Source organism: Mobula hypostoma, chromosome 4 (genome assembly GCF_963921235.1).
Source record: "Mobula hypostoma chromosome 4, sMobHyp1.1, whole genome shotgun sequence".
NCBI lineage: Eukaryota > Metazoa > Chordata > Chondrichthyes > Myliobatiformes > Myliobatidae > Mobula > Mobula hypostoma.
This window is the reverse complement of record NC_086100.1, coordinates 140,063,861-140,085,386: the sequence shown is the minus strand read 5'-3', so window position 1 is coordinate 140,085,386 and position 21,526 is coordinate 140,063,861. Positions and strand designations below refer to the sequence as shown.

General features: G+C 40.5%; 1 protein-coding gene and 1 long non-coding RNA gene across 3 annotated transcripts in view; one reads left to right on the top strand and one right to left on the bottom strand.

Annotated features, from left to right (window-relative positions):
* Window positions 1–1,285: 1,285 nt before the first annotated feature.
* On the bottom strand, window positions 1,286–5,932 carry LOC134345649 (uncharacterized). The gene is made up of 3 exons (XR_010017740.1): window positions 5,826–5,932; window positions 4,824–4,993; window positions 1,286–1,749 (listed from the first exon to the last, which is right to left on the bottom strand). It is a non-coding gene; the product is annotated as an uncharacterized LOC134345649 (long non-coding RNA).
* Window positions 5,336–21,526, top strand: part of LOC134345648 (nocturnin-like) — a 39,619-nt gene continuing 23,428 nt past the window's right edge. Inside the window, exon 1 of one of the 2 annotated variants that reach the window (XM_063046654.1) lies at window positions 5,336–6,029. In XM_063046654.1, the coding sequence (XP_062902724.1) occupies window positions 5,813–6,029 (217 nt within the window). In that variant the 5' untranslated portion in view covers window positions 5,336–5,812. Of the gene's footprint in view, window positions 6,030–17,224; window positions 17,696–21,526 lie in introns of those variants that run through there. The other variant, XM_063046655.1, reaches the window with a different exon arrangement.

Here is a 21,526-nt window from a genome sequence, read left to right as displayed (position 1 = left end):
CCTCAAATTTCAAAGTGAACTTGATCAGACTGTGATCACTGTTCCCCAAGGCTATCTTAACCTTAAATTCTCTTATCATCTCCAGATTATTGCATAACACCCAATCCAGCACACCCGATCCCCTGGTGAGCTCAACAACAGGCTGTTCTAAAAAGCCATCCCTTTGACATTCTACAAATTCTCTCTCTTGAGATCCAGTACTGGCTTGGTTTTCCCAATCCACTTTCATGTTAAAATCCCCAATGATTATCATGACATTGTCCTTCTGACATGCCTTTTCTATCTCCTGTTGTAATTTATAATCCACATCCCGGCTGCTGTTTGGAGGCCTGTATATAACTGCCATTAGGGTCCTTTTACCTTTGCTATTTCTTAACTCAACCCATAGAGACTCTACACTTTCTTGTCCTATGTCATCCCTTTCTAATGATTTAATATTATTTCTTAAACACAGGGCTGTACCACCCCCTCTGCCTACAAAGCTCTTTCTGATACACTGTATATCCTTGAACGTTCAGCTCCCAATAGCAGCCATCCTTTATCCAAGTTTCAGAGATGGGCACAATATCATACTTGCCAATCTGTAGATGAATATCAAGATCATCCATTTTATTTCTTATGCTGCGTGCATTCAAATATAACATTTTCAGTCCAGTATTTGTTGCTTTCTGTTTTAACTGCACTATGCCTCTATTGCCCTGTAACTCATCCCACTGACTGTGATTATGCCTCATCTCCTGCCTGTTCTTTCTATCATCTCTGTTGCATGCTATCTTTGATTTATTTCTGTTTTCCCCTTCCTCAACCCTATCACTCCGGTTCCCATCCCCCTGCCAAATTAGTTTAACCCCTCCCTAACAGCTCTATTAAACCTGCCTGCTAGGATATTGGACCCCTTTGGGTTCAGGTGTAATCCATCCTTTTTGTACAGGTTGCTTCATCTTGGAAGCTTTCCAAGAGTTGTTGGTGCACTTATCAAAACAAGAGGAGAGTATTAAAATGGAGTATACCATCATATTCTCAATGTGCTTTGCAGATGGTGGAAAATGTATGGCATGTCAGAAGGTGAGCTACTCACTGTAGGATACCCAGCTTCTCACCAGATCTGATAGGCACAGAGCCACTGATTTATAATTCTCATAGATTCCAGTAGAAGCCAGACATGTAAATTGGTTTATTATTTGCACATAATCCAAGGTACAATTGCATAGCCTTCACACAGATCAGTTAATTACGACAGTACATTGAGATAGTACAAGGTAAAAAAAATAACAAGAGTGCAGAATAAAGTGTTAAAACAGTTATTCCCAACAGGGCGATTACATGTCCTGGGGCTGTTAGGGCAAATTGAAGTCATTGAGGGGCATTCAAGATTCTCGGGGGGGGGGAGGGCATGGTAAGTGGCATCCTAACTTGAAGCACGAGACCTGAGCAACCATGTCAACTCGCTGCCATCATCAACATCCAGTGGGCATTCCTAGTTTGTGTTCATTTTTAAAAGTTTAGCCCGGTTAATAATGGATAAATATGTATCTCTATGAGTCTGAAGGCAGTGAAGCCTTGATTTCTAATCCTGCTAAGAAACAGAAACTACAAAAGTACAGAATACACTGTTACATTCCTGGAGTATGGTTTTATTCCATTCTCTTCAGATCCGCGACATTCCACGTGTCTTATTTGTAATACCGTACTGTCGAATGAAGCCATGAAACCATGCAAGATTGCATGATCACTTCCATAAAAGATGCCCTGAAAAAGTATTACTCAGATCAAGCAGATGAAAGAAGCATTTGAAAAGCGTTGCACTCTTGAGTCATTTGCCAAGCAAGCTGAAAATGACCTTGATAATGGTCTCACTGCTTCTTAAAACATTTCCAAAATGATAGCAAAGTGTTGAAAATCTCATTCAATTGGTGAAAGATTAATAATACCTGCTGTATCAGAAGTGTTCACCAAATTGGAAACGAATATTTTAAAATCAATTCTTTTGAGTAGTAACTCTGTAGCTTGTCGTATTGACAAAATGAGTGAAGACATTGAGTATCAACTATGCACAGAGCTACAAAATACAGAATTTGGGATACAACTGGACGAGTCAACTGTGCGAGACAATGAGGCATTGCTAATGGCATATGTATGGTTTATCAAAATAGAAAAGTTTATGAAGAGATTCTCTTTTGTATAAAGTTAAAAATAAATATCAATGGAGAATCAGTCTATGATGAGCCAGTCTGTATGATAATATGAACATTCTAAACATGAAACTGCAGGGTGAGAATTTCAATTTAATCTAGACAAAAAGTGCAGTGTCCACTTTTATCAGAAAATTTGAACTATACAAGCAAAACACTGGGAGAAGAATGTTCTTACAGTCCCCTGCATGGTAAGTATGGCACTCTCTTTCACAGACAGAGATTTGCAAGAGTACTGCTTACACCCACAGTTACTGAAGAAGGATTCTCAGAATTTATTCAAGGATTTGAATGAACTGGAAACTCCAAACTGGGTAATTAACCCATTTATTTGCAAGGTGGAAGAACCTGGTCTTTGGAGAAGAGCCAAACTGTTCTTCATAGCCTTTCCATCCTCCTACCTTGTTGAAAGAGGCTTCAGTGCAGTGTACAACATATGCACAGAAAACAGAAACCACTTGGATATTGTCACGCGTGGGGCCCTAAGGCTTTTGCTGTCACAACTTCAACCAGGTATTTCAACTTTTGCTAAAAACCTTCAAGGTCAAGGATCACATTGATATCGAAGCTGCTGTACTGTGCACAGGTACTGTGTAAACTAGATTTAAAGACAAATAAAAATTTAAAGTGGAATCATTTTTCTCATGTTAGCACATGGTAGATATGTTTTTAGACTATGGAGGTGCCAGAAAGTATACTATGCCTCAGAGGGGCATTGCCAAATATGAAGGTACCTTGGGGGTGTTGGCAAGTATGAAAGTGCTTTAGGAGATCGTTGGCAAATATGAAGGTGCTTTGAGGGGCATTGGACCAAAAAGGGAAGCAAAATATTGTGTTAAGGTTACAGAGAACGTGTGATCCAGGTAGACGATATGGTACAAGGGCATAATTAGATAAATTATGAGGTCAATAGTCCATCCTGTTGTACTTGGGGACCACCCAATAGTCTTATAACTGGGACAGAAGCTGTCTTCATGCATGTATCTTCTGCCTGAGGGAGGGGAAGAAGAGAGAATGCGGGGTCTTTAAAGCATAAGCAGGCTCCTTGACAGAAGCAGTGAGAAGTACAGACAGAGTTCATGGAGCAGAAGCTGATTTCTATGATGTACTGAGCTGCGTCTGCAACTTCCTGCAGTCTCTTGTGGTCACAAGCAGAACATTTGCCACACTAATTCATGATGCATCCAGACAGCTTGGACTTTATGCTAACTCTGAGCCTTAGGAAAACAAATTTACCAATGAATTTTTACAAACCCAAGTTGCATGGGCTTGTAAACAAAGTATAAATTATTTTACTTTAAAATAAACAAGTTGCACAGTGACAGAGCTAATGGAGCTACTGCAACATATTTCCTTGTGACCTATTGTACTTGTGTGGAGCTTGATTATAATCACTATGACCAAATGGATTTCCTCCAGGAGCTCCAGTTTCCTTCCATGACCCACAAGGATATGTGGGTTGACACAGTACATCATTTGGCCACTATAGATTTATCCTAGCGAAGGTGAATTAGCCTGAACTGTTGTCTACATTTATACTGTTTCTTTGTCACTTGGGTGACTTCACACACATGATTTTTTTTCAGATACCTTTTACACAAATGGTCTAAAACCTTCTGGAGACAGAAACCCAGGTATCCACAATTTATATTATGAAGCTGACCCTTCTGAGTACACTAATCTTTCAACTATTAACAGATCAGCTATTTAATATATTAAGTGATAACATCAATCTGGTCTGCAAGTTTCCTTGAACTAAACAACTTAGCCAGTGTTGTCCAGCTTGAAACAAGCCAGTGTCTTACACTGCACTTCTTCAGAAGATAGATCAGGTGCTGTGAGGCCAGCAAGTCTGTGCTGCAGACAGTGCTTGTTTGCAAAGCTGTCATTTTAACTTGAAGAGAATTATTGCCCACTATTTGTGGTAAGAACTGAAGACTGGCTCCTGTTTGCAGCAAGAAGCTAAACAAAAATAAAGGTTGGAAGTTTAACTTAGTCAAGAGCAATATTTTTATCTTTAGAAGTTCACAACTGCTGCTTAGAAAGCTGAGCTTGGCAAAAAAGAAGAAAGAAGGCCCTCTGTGCAGTGAATATCCATCACGATGGACGGTGAAGGTCCTTAATGATGTCAGAATGTTAAAGAATGCTATAGAAGGTATAGAATCTGGAGAAGTGATAGGAACAAACTCCAAGGAAATAAACCCAATTCTGTTGGAAGTACGTCACTATTCTCTGAGAGATCATAAACTAGAATGGCCTCTTTTATGGTATTAAATAATATGAAGTGTGGAAAAATGAAGCTAATTTCCTGTCAAATGTGCCTCCAGAAACAGAGTCCAACAACTTCATTTAATCAATATAATAGATTCTAAAAGTGCTGACATATTCTTCCCAAATAAGGAATATAGTTTTTTCTACACTTCAAAATTAAACCAATTTATTAAAATATTTAAAAAGAATAAAATAGTACAGGGCCCTTTGCATTCTTTGTATCATTTATACTACACCTGCTGCCTTGGGAAAGCACCCTCCCATCCTGGGCATTCTCTTCCACTTCCATTGGGCCAATGATTAAAAAAAAGCTTGAAAACACACGTCACCAGGGTCAAGAACAACTCCTGTCATACAAACCTCTTGTGCAGTAAAATTGAAATCTTGATCCCAGAAATTCCCTCGCCACGTCCCTTCCATCTTAGTGTCTCCCCGTTATGCATTTGCAGCTGTAGCACTACATCCTTCATTATGTTATTGCTCGAGCCTTTGTACTACATTTATGCGTTGAAATCATTCGCATGGATGGCCTGCAAAACAAAGCTTTTCACTGCATCTCTATATGACTACAAATACCAAATATCTTTACCATAGCACCATTGGCATCCCACCCCTTCACCCTCCCCCCTTGGGTCGATATACCCTTCCGTTATTTGAGGGGCTTCTCAACGCCAGACGTGGCCCCTCACTTAGTGGAAGGATCTTTTCCCTCAGAGCTTTGTGATACTGCTGCAAGTTTTTCACTGCACTGGCGCATATGACAATAATTTCGATTTAAACTTTGGCTGCACCGAGCTTCACTGCATCGCTACTCAGTGCTGACCACTACGCTAAAACAGTTTCACTCGCCGGGGAAACTCAGCAAATCGGGCAGCATCAGTGGATTAAGCAGTCAACGTTTCGGGCCGAGACCTTTCACTGGGATTGGGACTGGGACTGGGAGGGAAGAAGCAGGAGCCAGTCGAGCTCTCACCGAAAACTCTGGTTTAATTTTTGTATAGGTACTCGGAGTGTCGCGTGACCGTGTTGGACAACACCACACAACCCCAGCAGGACAGATGACGTTTGTTCAGTGATGATGTAGAGCATCGAAAGCACACTGTTTGCATGATTTATCGAAACTAATTTACTCAGCGTCACGGGATTGCAAGGGTGCATTGAGATGTCAGTCTTGACGTAACTCGGTGACACGTTGCGTGCGCGTGTACGGGTACGTCAGCGGTGTCGCTGAGTTGGGCCGGGCCGGGCCGGTCAGGGGCGGGGTGATAGAGCCGGTCTCGGTCTCGGTCTCGGTGTGAGTCCGTGCGGTGTGCAGCGGGGGGAAGCTCGGGTTCGGTGTGGCGGCGGTAATGTATCAGGTACCGGCACGGCTGTGCGTGACCTTATTCCAGCGGGATCTTCTGCAGCTCATGTCCGGTCCTTCCCCCGTGTTTCGGCGCAGGCCCCCGCTGCGGAAAACCGACTCTGCCGTGGGTGCCTCCGACACACTGGTCCCCGAGGCGGCGGCGGCGACGGCGACGGCTACAGGAGGTGGAGCGGCGGGAGTGTCCTTCACTGCGGCGGCTGGTGAGTAGTCGGTCGTTGGGGTGGTTCGGGCACGACATCGGTGGCGCGGAGGTCGCGATGCGATTTATTCGGTGCTGGCTGGCGTTTAATGGAAGTTGTGGGACAGCGATCACCGCGTGTGACAGATCAGGGCTGGGGTCGACTTGTAAGTGCTATAAGACTGTGCGGAGTGTCTGCTTCTCGCGAGGGAGGCAGGAAGCTGTGGTCCTCATTCATTTCTGAACCGAAACGAGAGGCTGCCGCCTTGAGTGGAAACTGTTGAGTCCGAGGCATGTGGAGTTGGGCATTTGGATATAAACCTTGTGATCTTGAAGTGTCTGGCGAATTGCCTGGTAATGTTGACGTAATATCAAACTACGGACACTTTTGGATCCAACTTTGCTCGTTTCCCTCCAGCGTAAAACGGGTTTTGATATGCCTAATGCATTCGATTTTCTCCAAAACTTCTATGAGGGGTGCCGAGCCTTCTACAGGTTTTCATACGAGGAGTTAGTTTCGGGGTCTCGATGAGACCGCAAATTCTCCAGCTTCTGGAGACAGAACTACAGATACCAGAACTTGGAGCACCACAAAACGCTGGAGGAGCTATGGTTCGGATCCAAGTATTTCATCTCGATTGGGTGTCATCCCATAAAATCGGCTGTCTCTTTTCCTCAAGAGATTTTGCCTGGCCAGCTGCGTTCCTTCAGCATTTTTGTGTTGCTGGCAGTTTCTGGACAAGCTTCTCTGCCTTTTCTTGTCTATTGCATGCTGCAGTAGGAAATCTTTCTCCGTAGCCATTTACTGTACTAGTTTCCTCTAGTTTATCTCTGTCGGGTAGTGTACCTGGTCTGTACTTCCGGCCCATCCTTGTTTACAGGGAAAGCTTGCAATATTTAGAGGAGGACCACTGAAGGTCGATGTGTTCTTTCCATTCCTGGATGTTTCTAGAACTAGAAAATTTCTCCATTTTAATCTGACAGCTCTTCAATGGCCTTATCACATCTAGTGCCATCAGTAATAAAAAGCTTCTCTATCTTTAATTCATCCACCAAGCCTCTGGCTGATGATTCTATCTCTCCCCACCACCTCCACCCATCCCCTCTTTTTGCTAATTCACCTTAGTTTTATTATTAATGTTGACTCCTTGTTGCTGACCTTTATACCAAGGGAAATGTGTCTTCCCAACACTCTGTTTTGGCTTAAAATATTGTGTATAAATTAAATCTGTGTTCTCTAGAAAATTGCTAAATAATGACTGAAATTTTCTAGTTCTGACAGCATTTTTATTCTCCTGTTACCATGTTGTGTAATGTGCCAGGATGGTACATGGTTTTTTTGACAGAATAGTAGAAACAGTCATTGTGGATAATGGGATTTGATGTATACAGTGGATTCTGGTTAATTGGGACACATGGGGACCAATACATTTTGGCCAGTTGGCTAATTTCAGCCCCTAATTAGCTGAAATTTCATGGAAATAGTTAAAAGTAATAAAAAATACAAAACAAACTACTGTTTAACTGAAGAACAATTTATGTATTTAAATGAAATACAGAACAAATTAGAACACCACCAATACCTCTGGAGTACTATAAAAATGATTATAGTTCCTAGTAGTTATCGACGGATGAGTTCATCTGCTGTGTTGCAATTGACTGTAAATGAACAAAATCAGAGCAGACGCCTAGTGCAGATTAATGGACTGCCTTCATACAATGCTTTTGATGATTGCATCCTCCAAATCTTTATTTTCATTGTAGCATGAAAGATTATTGTAGATACTTTTCAATTCTTCACAATTCCTAACTTGTTAAAGTAGTGAAATTGTTTCATTTTCACTCCCAGCTGTTTCTGGCATCTCCATGACTGAATGCTTGAAACTACAGTGAGCAAAACGGTTCGGAATTGTCTTACTGCTTATTTCTTGCCAATTATCAGTAAACAAAATCACTACATTTTGAACACAAACACATACAGCTGATGCCATGTAAAACCGGTCACTCTGAGCACAGTGTAGTGTATCAGCACGCAAGTGTACGTGACTTTCACTAGGTAGAAACTGCTCACCAACAGTGTGCTGCCCCAGTTAAGTGGCATATAGTCCCAAATAAACGAAGGAATCCCAGCTGTTTTCTCAATTCGTTTTTGTTCTTTAAGAGTTGTCTCAAATAAACAGCTGCCCAGATTAACCAATAAATTACTTTCTTATTCTGTATGGGTGAATAGAGCTGTGAATAAGCCACCAGGTTAATAAGTGTCTCCATCGCTTTGGAAGGGGAGTGGGACTGGCTCGATTGCTTTTACATAGACTTGACAAGACAAGTGCTATAACATTCTGTGATTAGTCTGTTGTTAGAGCATTGTCCAGCATTTTATGGTTGCAGCATGACCTTTGTTCTTGTGTTCTAAGCTTTAGCAAAAAAAAGAAATTCAATACAGGTTTCCCTGCCATCTGAAGGTAGAGCGTTCCTATGAAACAGTTCGTAAGCCAAAATGTCGTGAAGCGAAGAAGCAATTACCATTTATATGGAAAAATTTTGTGAGCGTTCGCAGACCCAAAAATAACCTACCAAATCATGCCAAATAACACACAAAACCTAAAACAACAGTAACCTACAGTAAAAGCCGGAATGATATGATAAATACACAGCCTATATAAAGTAGAAATACTTTTCCACAATCATTACTGCATTGTTCTCCGTAGCGAAAATCTCACGCAAGCGCTATCGGCAGAAGATCTCACGCAAGCACTGTTGGCAAAAACACGGCACAAGCGCTGTCTCCAGTAACCTTTAAGCTATGAAGCTGCCAAATCATACCAAATAACACGTAAAAATACACAGCCAATATAAGGTAGAAATAATGTATGTACAGTGTAGTATCACTTACCAGAATTGGTTCAGCGCCGAGCACACTGATGATGGTGTGTTAGGCTGAGTCGGAGGCTGGAGTGGTGCAGTGGCCCCCACCCTCCAGGCCACCAACCGATACCGATCCGCGAAGCATGCAGGGGTGCAGCGATAGCCAGGAGGCACACAGCACATCCTTAAGAAAAAAGCCGAAACAAACATGCTAATTAATTAGGTGCAGCCCGGCACGTAATTGTCGGCCCAGATCAGTGCTGATTTCCGATTGTGTCGTTTCTGATCTCGGCCGACAATTACGTGTCGGGCGGCACCTAATTAATTAGCATGTTTATTTTGGCTTTTTTCTTAAAGATGTGCTGTGTGCCTCCCGGCTACCGCTGCATTCTCCACGAATCGGTATCTGTCCGTGGCCTGGGGGTTGGGGTGGTGGGACACTGGGGTGTCATCTCATCATCGTCTGTTTCTATTAGGGCAGGCAGTTCATCTTCTATCTCTGCCTGCCTTGATGTCGCAGGTCGAGGTTCGTCGTCTGCTGTGGCTAATGTGGAAGGCTTGCTTGACTGCTGAGCCTCGCGCATTTTTCTATCACACAGTTCTTTGTAAACACTCAAACCATCTTGCAAATATCCCCTAAACCTACGTACCCTTTCAAAATTAAAGTCGTACTTTATCATTGCAACGAAAATCTCACGCAGTTGCTTCACGTTCAGTTCACTACTGCATTCAGTTTCAATTGTTATCCTTTTTTCTTCCAATTGCATCAGCTCTTCATCTATCAGATCTTGGTCATGGGATGCCAAAACCTCTTCAACGTCATGTTCGTCAGCTTTCACAAGCCAAACTCACTTTGTCCTTGCTGCATTCACCACGATCAAAACGCTTAATTATGTCTAGTTTTATGCCAAGTGTAACACCCTTAAGAGCTCTTTTAGGCTTTTCCGATACCATAGAATTCATCTTGCTAACGGATGCTCACAGGCACGTGTTTAAGCAATGCCGGCGAGAATGCCGTTCCGAATCGGGGGGAGAGCGGCTACTCGGGGTGCGCGCTGCCTTTTATCGCGTGCTGAATTTTTTTCGTAACAGTGAAAACACCTTCTGAAAGCGAAAACAGGGTACTAATGTAGGTCTTTCGTAACAGTGAGGTTTCGTAAAGCGAACATTCGAAAAGCGGGGGACACCTGTATACTTCCCTAACTAGCTGCTCAGAAACTAAATCATCCATCAACCTTCAGCCTTTGCTTCCTACCACTGAGTAAATTTAGGACTCACTCAGTACTTTCCCTTGCTTTTCTAATCGATTAGCGATATTGGACTTCGCTAAAATTTGTGGTGGTAGGGATAACTAGTTCTGAGTATAATGGTTACTTTTGAAAAACCCCACTTTGTCAGTAATACAGCCAGTTTGCTTGTATTATAAATCCAGAGGGATTTGTTAACAATGCTAATGCATGTAATTAGATGCCTGCAAACCAACGGTTTTTGGCTGATTTTTCTGTTTTGTCATGTAAACTGTTTCATTTTCCTGTCTTAATTATTCAAAGAAAAACTACAGTGGATTCCAGTTAATTGGGACACACCCAACCAGTACATTTTGGCCCAATTAAGCGGCTGTCCCAATTAGCTGAAGTTTCATAGAAGTAGTTAAAAACATATAAAAAGACAAATTAGAATTTAATGGAGTAACAAATTATATGCTTAAATGAAATACAGAACAAATTAGAACACTAATAGTACTACTACAGTACAATAAAACCGTAGTACCTAATAGTTATCAACAGAGGAACTGCCTTCGTACAATTCGTTCGGCGATTGCATCCTACAAATAGTCATTTTCATTGTAACATTGAAGATGATTGTTGCAAGCTTCAAATTCTTTGTAGTTTATAACTTGTTGAAGTAGTGAAATTGTTTCATCTTCACTCAGTCATTTCTGGCATCTCCAAGACTGAATGCTTGAAACCGCAGTGAGCAAAACAGTTCGAATTGTCTTACTGCTTATTTCTTGCCAACTATCAGTGACAAAAATCACTGCTTTTTGAACACAAACATATGCAACTGATGCTAAAATCGGTTTGCTCTAAGCACAGTGTAGTGTTTAGTGGCCACACAATTGCACGCAATTGACACTAGTTAGAAACTGCTTGGCAAAAGTCTCTTGTCCCATTTAAGTGGCAAGTAAATGGAGGGAATCCTGCCTATTTTTTCAATCAAGTTTAATTGTCATTCAATCATACATGCATACCCATGAACACAGCCAAACAAAACGTTACTCCGTGGCCAAGGTGCAAAACAGTACCGCCAGTCATACACAGCATTCGGCACATTTAGCACATATAAGATAGATAGCAGTAAAATACAGTCACACAAAAAAATGTAGTCCAAGTCCCTGAGCCCATGAACATTGCAGTAGTCTGCAGTTAAACACAGTAACAGCTTGTCTTCTGCCGAGTGAACACTGGGGGCAGGAATGCCACGCCACATTGCTTCTGGCACTCCAGTGGAGCATCCAACTCCGATGCTTTCCTCTGGGTGGTGTAAACAGGGTGCTACGACTGAGGCCATGCACCTCCCCCACTGTTCGCCAATAAACCTATGAATTGGACTTGCAACATTCCACACCAGCAACGTCCAACAAGATCTTGCGATCTCAGGAAAAGCAACTGAGATGATCACTCACTGTTAGACTGCTCACCTTCTTTGTGCACTGATTCCTGTCTGGCGCAGGCAGCGTCACGGTCCACAGCAAGTCCAGCTCCTTCAGTTTCTCCACCAATGAGCAACTCGCTGAAGGGGTAGACTTGCAGTACTTAAGTCCTTAATGTCCAACAGAGTCTTGCAGTCATAAATTATATGTTTTAAAAAAAGGTAACACCTTTGGTTGACCCCGTAGAAGCTGCTGTGTCCGAGCACGCTGCCATCTTACCAGAAGATTAGTTGTTGTTCTTTAAGAGTTGTCCCAAATAAGTGGCTGCCCCGATTAACCAATGGCCTAATGAATTGGAATCCATTGTATAATGAAAGTAATGCAATAAAATAGCACTGAAAAGGAATTGACAGATTTAAAAGAACATTTAGTTATAGCAAGAGTGAATGTGTTTCTGGTGGAACATTCTTTTTGAGTAATGACTCATAGGTTTTCATTTCTCAAAGGTGGTTTTAACTTGTCAAGCATCTCTAAATATCATTTGAAAATCAAACTTATTTCTTGTAGATCCAATTGAAATTCAAGTGCTGATCTTTAAGGTAGAATGAAAGAAAAGTATTCAGAGAGAGTGGAACAGTGCAGTACACTTTAGCCCTTTCACCCATTATCTTGTGCTGAGCTTTGAACCTATTCTGAGGTCCCCTTACCTCCGGCATAGCTCTCCATTTTTCTATCATCAATATGCCCTCTCCAAGAGTCTTTTAAATACCCTTAGTGCCTCTAACTCTACTACTACCAACCCCTGCCGATGCATTCCACTCACCTATCACTTTCTGTAATAAAGCCTACCTCTGACATTTTCCTTCAATACTTTAAAATTATGCCCATTTCTACCTGGGGAAAAAGACACTGGCTGTCTACTCTTATCATTGTTCATATTGAAAATTCAGTGTTTCTCATTTGCTCATTAAGATTATAAGCCCACTATTGAGAACCTCAAAATATAATGTTAAACCTTAAAACTATGAACTTTTGATAGTTTTCCCCAGAGTTGGTATTGGAAACCATGCAGGTCATGTATGGGGTGCACAGTCGTGCTGAAGGTGGCTACCTTGCACCTCCAGTATCCTGGGTTCAATTCTGACCTCTAGTGCTGTTTGGATGGAATATGTATCTCCTTCCTGGGTAGGCTTGAGTTTCCCCATATGCTCTTCTTTTCACAGATTTCCCAAAGACATACTGCTTAGTAGGTTAATTGCCTGCTGTTAATTTTCCCTGGCTTAAATAGATCATGAGAGAATGAGGGTGGAGTTGATGGGCATGTGTAAAGGAAGAGGCTACAGGGAAATGAGATTGCTCTGTGAGCCAGCATAGATTTGATGGGGAGAATGGCTTCCCATGCATTAAGAAAACATGAAGATATTCCAGATATTATTTTTAATATCTGGGATACCTCAATCCGTTATCATTTACTTATCTGGAATGGTGAGTAATTCTGGAAGCCCAGCAATGGGGTATTATTTTGGTGCTGTGTCCTGTTTATATTTTTTATTTCCACTGAGGGAGAGATATCCTGGTAAAATTTTCTATATCAACAGTCTACATAAAACTAGTTGGATGGTGTGCTACCTGGGAAATCCCAGGCAAACTGCACATAACTGATGTCCTGCAGAGCTTCATCTAAGATTGCCCGCCATGTGCATCAGCTTAGACGTTTGAAATGTTGAGCAGTGGGTTGAAGCTGTTGGCAACTGATCAGTATGATGTGTGCTATTACATTCAATAATTACAGCTTTACTTTTCCTCTCACTTTATCCCATTTTCCACGAGGTCTGGTTTGCCTCGGTGACTTTTCCCATTCTGCACCTTTACTCTGCATTTAATACATTTTTTATTTGGAGATGGCTAATATTTAAGGAATGAGAAAGAAAATTGAATCCCCTACTCAGTCAGTTCGAGCACTACTGTTTCTTTAGAGTTTATCTCTGATCGGAAGCATCATTTTGAAAGTTTGACCTCATGATTTGTAAGTGTTATTACACAAGCAATGCTGGAAGCTGCATTTACAGAACAGGGGAACTTCAGTCCCCAAATCAGATTGTAATCACATTATTCAATATATACATGTACTGATCTTCCTTCAATTCAGAAGGCACAGGCTAAATACATCCCTGCGATGAAGTAGTATTCATAAGGGAGGATGATGCAACTGTGGCTGATAAGGTAAATCAAAGACAGCTTAAAAGAAAAAGATCGCATGTATAATATAGCAAAAATTAATGGGAAGTTAGAGTGTTGGGAAGCTTTTAAAAACCAACAGAAGGCAACTAAAAATCCATAAGGAGTGAAAAGATTAAATATGAAGGTAAGCTAGTGAATAATATAAAAGAGGATACCAAAAGTTTTATCCAGTACCTTGAAAAGTATTCAACCCGCACAACTATTTTTACATTTTATTGTCTCATTTTCTAAGTTTAAAATATTTTGAAATATGATTTTTGAGCTAATCTACAAAACATTCTACATCTTCTCAAATTAAAAGAAAAATTCCAAAATCTGTCAACAAATAATTAAGAATTAAAAACCAAAATTGAGGCTGAAAATTTATTCATTCCCTTTGTAATTACTACGCTACTTTTCTCAGGTGCAATACTGTATGTTACCTTAACAACCAATTTGTTCATGTACAAAATTGGAGAATCATTTGTTTTCAATGAATTCATAAGAACAAATGCCCCCTTTCTCTGTAGGGTCCAATAGTATATTAGATTTTCAACAGACCAAACCACAATGAAGACAACAGAGCATTTAGCAAAAGTCAGGGAAGTGATAATAGAGAAGCGCAAATCTGGGGAAGGGTACAAGACCATCTTAAAGGCACTGAAGATACTTCAGAGCTCAGTGCAGTCCATTGTGAAAAAGTGGGAAAAAAATACAAAACCACAGCCACTCTGCCTAGGTTAGGCCATCCCTCTAAATTTGGTCACTGGAGAGGAATGGCATTTGTAAGAGAGGCTACAGTGATGCCAACAGTCACTGAGTGAGGTAAAGATGTCGATGGCTGCAACTGGAGATGAAGTTCATGTTTCCACAATCTTTCAGGTCATGCACAAAAAGGGTATTTATGGGGAAAAAATGCATATCCTTGCCTGTAAAGACTTTGCAAAACATTACTGAGAATATACTGTAAAGATGTGGAAGAAGGTCTGGTGGTTAGATGAGATTAATGTGGAACTTTTTGGCCTCAACACTGAACAGCACATGTGGCGTAAATCTAATACTGTGCATTAGCCAGGTAACACCGTCCCTATTGTAAAGCATGAGAGCAGTAGCATCCTGCTATGGGGGATGCTTTTCAGCAGCAAGGACCAGACATCTGGTCAGGGTTGATGGGAAGAGGAATGCTGCTAAATACAGAGAGATCCTGAATAAATATCTTCTAGTCTCTGCCCGAAAGTTTAAACAGGGGAGAAAGTTCATTCTTCAGCAGGACGATGAACCAAAACACACTGCCAGAGCAACCATGGAGTGGCTTCAAATGAAGCGAATTGATAGCCTTGAGTCAGTCAGAGTCCTGAACTTAACCCGATTGAACAACTCTGGCAAGACCTCAAGATTGCTGTCCACTGCCGCACCCAACTAACCTAGCACAGCTTGAGCAATTTTGTAAGGAATTACCTTCATATACCATATTTTCCTTCTTTATGACTTTTGTGGTTCTCTTCTGTTAGTTGTAAAAGCTTCCCAATCCTCTTAACTTCCAGGTAATTTTTGCTCTATCATATGCCCTCTCTGGCTTTGACTTCTTTTGTCAGCCATGGTTGTGTCATCCTGCCTTTAGAATACTTCTTCCTCTTTGTAATGTATATATCCTGCGCCCTTTGAATGGCTCCCAGAATTCCAGTCATTGTTGCTCTGCCTTCATCCCTGCTAGTTTCCCCTTCCAATCAACTTTGGCCAGCTCCTCTGTAATTCCATCATCTATAGCCTTTTGTTACATCGACCTATCACCTCACAGCCTCTGTTGCTAATTCCACTCTTCTCTCCTCCATTTGTCAATCAGTCCTCCTAACCTGGATCCACCTATTGCTTGTCAACTGTTGCCCTACCCCTTCCTTGTCACCTCTTTATACAGGCTACCATTCAGTCTAGATGAAGGATCTCGATACAAAACGTCAACTGTCCGTTTCCGTCAACGGGTGTTGCCCGTGTTGCTGAGTTCCTCCAGCAGTTTGTTTTATATGCAAGCATATTTTTAGTGTTAGTGACAATTCATTATTACATCCAGTAGTAGAGTTCTATTCTTCAGTTAATTATTGTGTATTACTTGCAGTATTTTTGTAAACTAATTAGGGAAAATTGTTGAGGTTTAATTATGGATTATACTGAAAATACTTGTACTATAATGTTGAATTCTGTTGTCCTGATCCCTCAGATGCTGGTGTTTTGACAGACCAGACATTCCACTATCACCTGTCAAGCTTCATTTGAGCTTAAGTGATTTTTTTATGGTGCAACAACTCTGAATTACTGCAAAACACACTCTCTGTCGCTGAAAATTAATATTGGCAAATATAAAGAGTCATTAGTTAGAGATTTAGAGAAGCCAAATTGATTGTGTCAATACTATTTCAATTAATGGAACTGGTTCGACAGTTATTTACCTTGTACATTCTGATTTGTTCTTTATACCTCTAAAGATTTTTCAGTGTAACTGGTATTTTTACCTTTGGCAAAGACCCAAATACTTCGGTGGGAGGTGCATATTTTAATTCTAATGTTTAAAATTTTCAGATAATGCTTTAGGTATCATGCAGTGGGAAGTGGAGTGATATGTTGTTAACAGGGTCTTGATTGAGGCAGGAGATGGCCAGCTCCCAAAGTGATTATACACCTTCTGGAAAGAAAGTCTTGGAAAGAAATGCGAATGTTGTTGTGTGAGATTTGCCATTGTTAATCAGCTAATTTGACATCTCAAGTGATTTCCCATTAAATGGGTGAAAGCCTAATCTTTGATGCACTCTGACATGGAACAATCAGCTCATGTGTACCAATTGTGTGGCCAAGGGGTAGCAGGATCTTCTATTCTAAATTTGGTGGGGCTGATGAAATGGCCTACTTACCAGATGGAGTAAATTGCCTATGTTTTCATGTCAGAGTCAAAAAGATTGACATGGAGTGTGTAGCCAATGTTAATGCCCATCGACTCCACTTCCAGACAAAATTCTTTGAAGAAGATCTTGTAATAATTGGCAGTCTGTTTTAGCAGAATATCTCATGCAAACATCCCTGAACCTGGCACTAGAACTTGTTGGATTATATGATTAATCAAGTGAGGATGTGATGGATAAATTTTAATTGACATTTGTGTTGATCTTCTAACACATCTGTCCTTATGAAGCCTGTTTTATGTCCAGATTCAGGTGATATTCTCCTATATCAGAATTCAGGTGCTTTAGGACTCTTGTGTGGGGGGAGGAGGATGGGAAGAGTGAAGGTCTTAACACTTCCTGTAGAGAACATCAGTGTTTCATTTACAAATACTTCTATGTTCCATCATGTCAGATTCTGCGCAGCCTTTTCCATTTACAATTTCTTATTAGTTTCATTAGGAGCAATTTATCAATCGCCCTTTCAAATTTAGTAACCACAGTACTGAAGTAATTGATTTATCCATGCACTCAGTGTTTCCTCAGATGTTGTCCAGTGTTGTCTATTAGCACAACTTCTATTGCAAAGAGTCTTTTAAGCATTACTCAGTACTTTTAAATTCCTCTTGGCATTTTGGAAACTCTGCGCTCGAGCAGAGCTTTCAGTTTTATTATTTTGCCGGTAGTTATGTAACTATTTGCTGCTACAACATTGCTGCTATCATGTTCACATTCAGTGTTCGACAACTAGCTTGCACAGGTTGAAGTTAGAGCACGGCATGGAATGGGGAAAGAAACCAGAGTTCAAGTTTGCTCCATTCTTCAGTCTGTGGGTTATAATGTCTCTTCTCACACAACAAAATGTGGTTGCTTTTTCCACTGAACTATAGACGAGGACACCTCTAATGTGGGAGTTGCTTCCTATTACTTCTCTTGTACAACCCTTGTATGGATTATCAAACCCTCAGCTCCAAAGACTGGAGAAGTTTATGCTTCAGAGAATCAGGATACAAGAACAAGGTGAGTATAAGCTAGACGTTAGCGTTCAGCTGCTGGTTTTGATTCGCTCATCTGAAGGTAAAGATTTTCTTTTGACTGAAAAATGATGGAAAAATTATATTGTGCTGTTATTAGAATGTAAATGAGGCTGCTTGTGTAATACAGGTTATAACATACATACCAATAAAAAAGATTTACATAATGACTTTAAATTGTAACCAAATGCCAGTTTTAAAACTGTAAGCCTTGGTGGTCAGTGCTGATGTGGCAGCATTGGAATATCTCTACTTTCCCCATGCTTAGAAGTCTTGATGCTAAATTGAGAGCAGAGGGTACTAAGTTCATGATAATTATGTTGTGCAGATTATTTAACTAACTCAGTTTCATCACAGCAATCGTTTTGTGGTAGCTGTCTCTTGGCATCAGATATGAGCAAGTTAGCCTACAGCTTACAGTGAAAATGCTTAGTATTAGACATTCTTATGAGACCAATTATCAAAAGATGATTAAACGTTGGTACCCTACTTCACAAAGCAAATTTGACTTGAATATTATTTTTTCAGAACCTAGTTAGAATGGACTGCAAGTTAGATTTCCTATTTTTTCAACATGACATCGCAGAATACTAATAACAGGAAATTCTATTCATGGTTGCATTTAATTGTTTAATATGTTCATGTTATATTCATTTGTATGCTAGTTTTCCATACATATGACTTATTGAAATAAAACAGCTGCTATAACAAGACAGGAATATAGCATATGTTGTATGTTCATCATTTGAATGTAGATTGGTTTAAAATATCTATATTCCACGTTAAATATGTTTTGGCTCTATTTCTATGTAGCTGTGGAAAACTGGTCTCCTTTCATAGTAAAATGTATGTGTGCCTACTGGATATGGTGGGCTAAAGAACCTGCTTCCACACTGTGTGACTCTGACTTGTGCATTTAGATCAGCCGATGTGTGCTGTACTGGCAAAGAGCTGAGTTATTGCATAAGAATTACAAGGCTGAACAATTACAGAGTCATACAATCTCTTTGACTCATTATTTCATGGTGTCCTGTGATCAAGATCACACCCATTCTGGCAGCATGCAATTGTTTCGACACCTTAAATTTGGATGAGTAAGAGAATATGCTGTTAACGTATAAATCAAGATGATAATGGATGTTTGCATGTTAAGAAACTATTATGAATCCTTTGGACTTTGCTTGTTTAATTTCAAATCACATAGAGTTGGCTCTGTCCCCTACCTTCATATAATCTGGGTTATTTCTATGGCTGTTAGACTTCAAATAACAAAAGGCAGGAGGGTGGTTATTGGGAGACAAAAAACTATCGAATAAGCATTTTGTGATTGTTCCAGCAAGCTTTTATGAAGAGAAATTTGTGCAGTTTAGATCCAAAATTTACTGGCTGTCATGGGAATTCTTTTCAAATAGGCTCCATAAAAAGGCTTGCTGTTGGCTGAAAGAAAACAAATGTAAAATGAATTGCTTGGTGTGAGTTTTGCCTTGTGTTCCGTCTCATGCAGCGATGTCAATGATTGCTCTTAATTTCAAACAATCATGTTTGACAAATTGAAAACGAGGGGCAATTCTGGAATGGTGCAGTAATACTTCTACAAGTGTAATTTTATTGTATTACTTGTGAATGTGTTTTGTATACTGGCAGTTCCAGAGTTGTAAGAATTGGGTTCCTGAAATTTGTCTAAGTTGTCCTTTTTCGTAAGTCAGGAAAGAACATTTCACATTACAGGCTGTTTCAGGTTTATGGATGCAGGTCATCTATACATGTGTTCAAACAAGCTTCCTGAATATTAAATTCAAAGTTCCACCATGCTTGTTATTCCCCACTTTGGCCTCTTGCCTTTTCTCACCTGCCAGTCACCTTCCCCTGGTGGCCCTCCTTCATCCTTTTCCTCCCACAGTCCACACTCTTGTCAGATTCTTTCTTCTCCAGCCCTTTACCTTTCCCAACCACCAGGCTTCATCTATCACCTTCTCGCCTTCCTCTCCCCCTACTGTTTTGCTGGCATCTTCCCCCTCCTTTCCAGTCCTGGAGAAGGGTTTTGGCCCGAAACATCAACTGTTTATTGATTTCCATTGACGCTGCCTGACCTGCTGAGTTCCTCTGTCATTTTGTGTGTGTTACTCTGGATTTCCAGCATCTTCAGAATCATAAGGGTTTACAATTCTAGGTTGTCTTACTGTTTATTTCTTGCCAACTTTCAGTAGTTAAAATATCTGTTTTTGAACTCAAACGCACAAATAATGCTATTTAAAAACTGTTCTCTCTAAGCACAGTGTAGTGTCTAATAGCCACACAAATTCACACAACTGACACTAGTTGACAATTGTGTGAACTGTTTGAAAAAGTCTCTTATCGCAATTAAGGGGCATAGTGTCCCAAATAAACAACGGGAATCCCAGCTATTTTCTCAATTAGTTTTTGTTCTTTAAGAGTTGTCCTAAATAAGCAGCTGCCTCGATTAACTGATGATCTAATTAACTAGAATCCATTGTACTATATTTTGTTACATGGGGTAAATGGAGTACTAAACTGTAAGGGCAAAAATATACACAAAGTTTCTTCAACTATTAGAGTGCCACATTCTCTATGGGGAAGGATGTAAAACTCTAATGATAAACCAAGGACTTGGCAACTCGTTTGTACAGTTCCAGAATATGTTAGTTTTAGCAATTCAGTGGTGGGTTTAAGTGAATTGTGTATATATTTCTTGCTGCTTTAAACATGCATTTCCATAGAATATCAACATTTCTTTCACCAGCTCTAGACCACATAGTATGCTGTTTGTAATAATGACTTACTTCCTGCATGAAGGTATCAAAGTAATGATGCCTGAAATATTTTCTGCTAATTTCATTGGGATAGGTGTTAATTTTCTGAAATATGTGCCTGTTCTAATTAATACAATTTGTTTAAATGGATGTTATGTTCAGTTAGCTGTTTTCCATCAAATTTAAAATGCCATTGTTCCCACAGTGGCCGCATATATTGATTGGGTTGTTAAGAATGCATATGGTGTATTGGCCTTTATTAGTCAGGTGACTGAGTTCAAAACCCTGGTTTGACTGCACTTGGAATATTGTGTTCAGTTGTGATCACCTCATTACAGGTTTCCCCCGCCATCCAAAGGTAGAGCGTTCCTATGAAACGGTTTGTAAGCCGAAATGTCGTAAAGCGAAGAAGCAATTACCATTTATTTATATGGGAAAATTTTGTGAGCATTCGCAGACCCAAAAATAACCTACCAAATCATGCCAAATAACACATAAACCTAAAATAACGGTAACATATAGTAAAAGCAGGAATGATATGATAAATACATAACCTATATAAAGTAGAAATACTTCTCTACAACGATTGCCTGCACAGATCTCCGTAGTGAAAATCTCATGCAAGCGCTCTTGGCAGAAAATCTCACGCAAGCACTGTTGGCATAAACGCGCTCTCCAGTAACCTTTAAACTATGAAGCTGCCAAATCTACCAAATAACACATTAAAATACACAGCCTATATAAAGTAGAAATAATGTATGTACAGTGTAGTATCACTTACAGGAATTGGGAAGACATCGAGCACACTGATGATGGTGTGTTAGACTGAGTCGTCGCAGGTTGGGTGATGCAGTGGCCCCCACCCTCCGGGCCGCTGACCGGATACATTGCCGCAAAGCACGCAGGGGTAGCCAGGAGGCATACAGCACACCGTTAAGAAAAAAGCCGAAATAAACATGCTAATTAATTAGGTGCTGCCCGGCACGTAAATGTCGGCGCAAATCAGAGGCGATTGCCGATTGCATCGGCACTGATCTGGGCTGACA